The following is a 2,990-nucleotide window of genomic DNA, read 5'->3' on the forward strand; positions in this document are numbered from 1 at the left end:
ATGAAATGCCTGGAGTGAGGAGTGGGACCAGATGGGGATTTGTGGGGCCACCGTTGTCTCCCGTTGCCTGCAGGATCTGCACCCGAGCTGGGAGCTTTGCTGGATGCCATAATAAGCTGATGATTGCTTAATTTTTGAATCCTGAGCTTGCTGTGGAGGGAGGAACAGCTGCTGTTTGTCAGATCTGCTTTGCTGCTCAAGAGTTTCACAACTCCTGTTCTTGTTTATTTAAATATTTAGCTCTGAAGGTCTTCCCTGCCAGTGTCAGACTGGGGAGTGAATGGGGCAGGGCCTGAAGGGTGTTTGAGCTTTGAATTGGGAGATTCCTGGGTTTCATTGGCAGGGGCTGCCCAGGGAGGTTTGGAGTCCCCATCCCTGGAGGTGTCCAGTGAAGGTCTGGACGTGGCACTCAGAGTTCTGGGCTGGGGACAAGGTGGGGATGGGGCACAGGCTGACTTGATGATCCTGAAGGTCTTTTCCAGCCTCAGTGATTCCATGAAGTGCCCTGTTGTGTTTTTGGGATGAAGGAGATGAGATGTAGAGCTTGGTTTGTGTGCAGGACACAGGAGAGCAGCCAGGCAGGTGAGGGAAGAGTGGGTGCCTAATACAGCAAGGAGTAAATTCAGATTTGACATCAGACAGTTACACTTAGGAAAGTTGAGAATAATTGTGTTCCATGTGTTCAAATATTTGGCTTTTTTATTAAGTTTTTTCATTTAAATTTAATAATCCTGCACAGTTTGTGTGTGAGTCACTGCTGCCTCGTCCCTCAGGGTTGTGGTGATGTGTTCACATCTGTGGGGTTTAATGGCTGAAAATGCTCCAGCCACGAGCTGGGGCTTTGGAATCACAATTGGCAAAGGGGCTCTGGGAGTCCTTCAGAAATATCTCAGTGACACAATAGCTGGGGTTGGAAGGGACCTCTGGAGATCACCCAGTTCAGGGCGCTGCCCAGGCAGGGTCACCTGGAGCAGGTGACACAGGAACGTGTCCAGGAGGGTTTGGGATGTCTCTGGAGAGGGAGACTCCAGCCCCTCCCTGGGCAGCTGTTCCAGGGCTCTGCCCCTCCATGGAAAGAAGTTTTTTCTCATGTGGGGCTGGAACTTGCTGTGGTTTAGTTTCTGGCCGTTGCTCCTTGTCCTGTCTCTGGCACCGCTGAACAGAGTCTGGCACCATCCTCTGACAGCCCTTGAGGATATTTGTATGGATTGATGGGATCCCCTCTCAGCTTCCCTTCTGCAGACTGACCAGGCCCAGCTCCCACAGTCTCTCCTCATCTCAGAGATGCTCCAGTCCCAAAATCATCTCTGTGGCCTCTGCTGGACCCTCTCCAGTAGCTGCTTGACTTTCTTGTCCTGAGGAGCCCAGAACTGGGCACAGCACTCTGGATGTGCCCCACTGGGGTTGAGTAGAGGGGCAGGATCACTCCCTGGCCTCTCCATGGAAGGGGTGGTCAGGCCTTGGCCGGGGCTGCCCAGGAGGTTTGGAGTGCCCATCCCTGGAGGTGTACAAGGAAGGGCTGGAGGTGGCACTCAGGGCTCTGGGCTGGGGACAAGGTGGGGATTGGTCAAGATTTAGACTCAATGATCCTGGAGGTCTTTTCCAATGTAAATGATTCTGTGGTTCTGTGGTTCTTGAGCTCTGGAGACCAGAACCGAGCCCAAAATACAGCTATATTCTATATAACCCCAGCTCAGGCTCTGGTGTCTCTCTGAGGGGGCACACAGGCCAGGTGGGACATGCTGCATCTTGTTCCATTTGGTGCCAAAATTCAGCGTGCTGAGCACGTCATTCTCCCCAAGCCTTTGCTCTCCCCTCCAGCTCACGCTCACTGTGTCTCTCTCTCCCACAGGTGGTTGCCAGAACAGCCTTAAAGCAGCGGCTGGCACTCAGAGCCTGGCGCTGGTGTCCCTGGAGCCTGAGGAGCCCCAGGGCCCCCCGGGGCTGAGCCTCCAGCCCTGCCACCTCCTCACCTTGTCCCCCATCAAAGTCCCGCTCCTGGCCTCGCCCTTCCCAGGTAAGGTCCCTGCCGTGGCCCCGAGGAGCAGCACAGAGCTGCTGTGTGCAGCTGCTGCTGGGTGCTGAGGGCTCGGGTGGCAGCGCTGCAGCTGGGGCTGGAGTTGGGGTTTGGAGGGGTTTGGAGGCGTTCTCTGGGATTGGGTATCAGGAGTGGGTTCCATGGATGTTTGTCATGGTCGTGTCCCGGTCATGTTTAGGGGCAGTCAGTGAACTGAGCTGGTTCCTCCCTCATCTCAGGGGGTTCTGTGGGAAAACCTCTGAGCCCCAGCGGCACATCCTGAGCTGCAATGGGCACTCACAGGCTGGCTGCTCAGCGTGGTGAAGTCCCAAGCAGATTCTCTGGGTGTTTGGTGTTACAAACGTGCTGGGAGAGCGCAGCCTGGGTCTTTTCCCAGAGGCTGAGGTGTGGTTGCTGCCTGGAAAAATCGCTCTTTTCTGGATGTTGAGTGAAGACTTCCTGGAGGTGGCAGCTGAGGAGGCACTGGGGCATCCCTGCCTGGCTGGGCAGGTCTGGCTGACTGGAAGCCTTTAGGGTGATGTTTGTAACTGCGCTTGGAATGCTTGAGGCTATTTTTAGAACAGTTATATGCCAATTAAGTTAAAAATGTAAATGAGGGTGCTTGTTCCATCTTTTTGGTAATTGAAGCGTAGCACAGCAAGGCACAGGGAGAGTGAATTCTGCAGAAGGTGCAGTTCTGGCTTGGTGTTCATGGGAGAGCTTTTAATGAGAAATGGGTCTCAGGGATTCTTGTTCCTGCCGAGGAGCCACCCGGAGAAATCCCAGGGGTGTGAGCAGGGCTTTGGGATCAGGGCTGGGAAGAGCAAACTGACCCAGAGGAGTGAGGGGCAGGAAAAGGAGGCTCAGGGGGGACCTTGTGGCTCTGCACAAGTCCCTGACAGGAGGGGGCAGCCGGGGGGGTCGGGCTCTGCTGGCAGGGAACAGGGGCAGGAGGGGAGGGGACGGGCTCACG

The 2,990-nt window shown here is 55.2% G+C and overlaps 1 protein-coding gene across 1 annotated transcript in view; it reads left to right on the forward strand.

Moving 5' to 3' along the window:
- TCERG1L (transcription elongation regulator 1 like) overlaps window positions 1-2,990 on the forward strand; it is a 61,337-nt gene that overhangs the window by 19,324 nt on the left and 39,023 nt on the right. The window contains exon 7 of the mRNA XM_017733892.1: window positions 1,853-2,017. Within this exon, the coding sequence (XP_017589381.1) occupies window positions 1,853-2,017 (165 nt within the window). The remainder of the gene's footprint in view (window positions 1-1,852; window positions 2,018-2,990) is intronic.

This window comes from Corvus brachyrhynchos, unplaced genomic scaffold (genome assembly GCF_000691975.1).
Source record: "Corvus brachyrhynchos isolate BGI_N302 unplaced genomic scaffold, ASM69197v1 scaffold514, whole genome shotgun sequence".
Lineage (NCBI taxonomy): Eukaryota > Metazoa > Chordata > Aves > Passeriformes > Corvidae > Corvus > Corvus brachyrhynchos.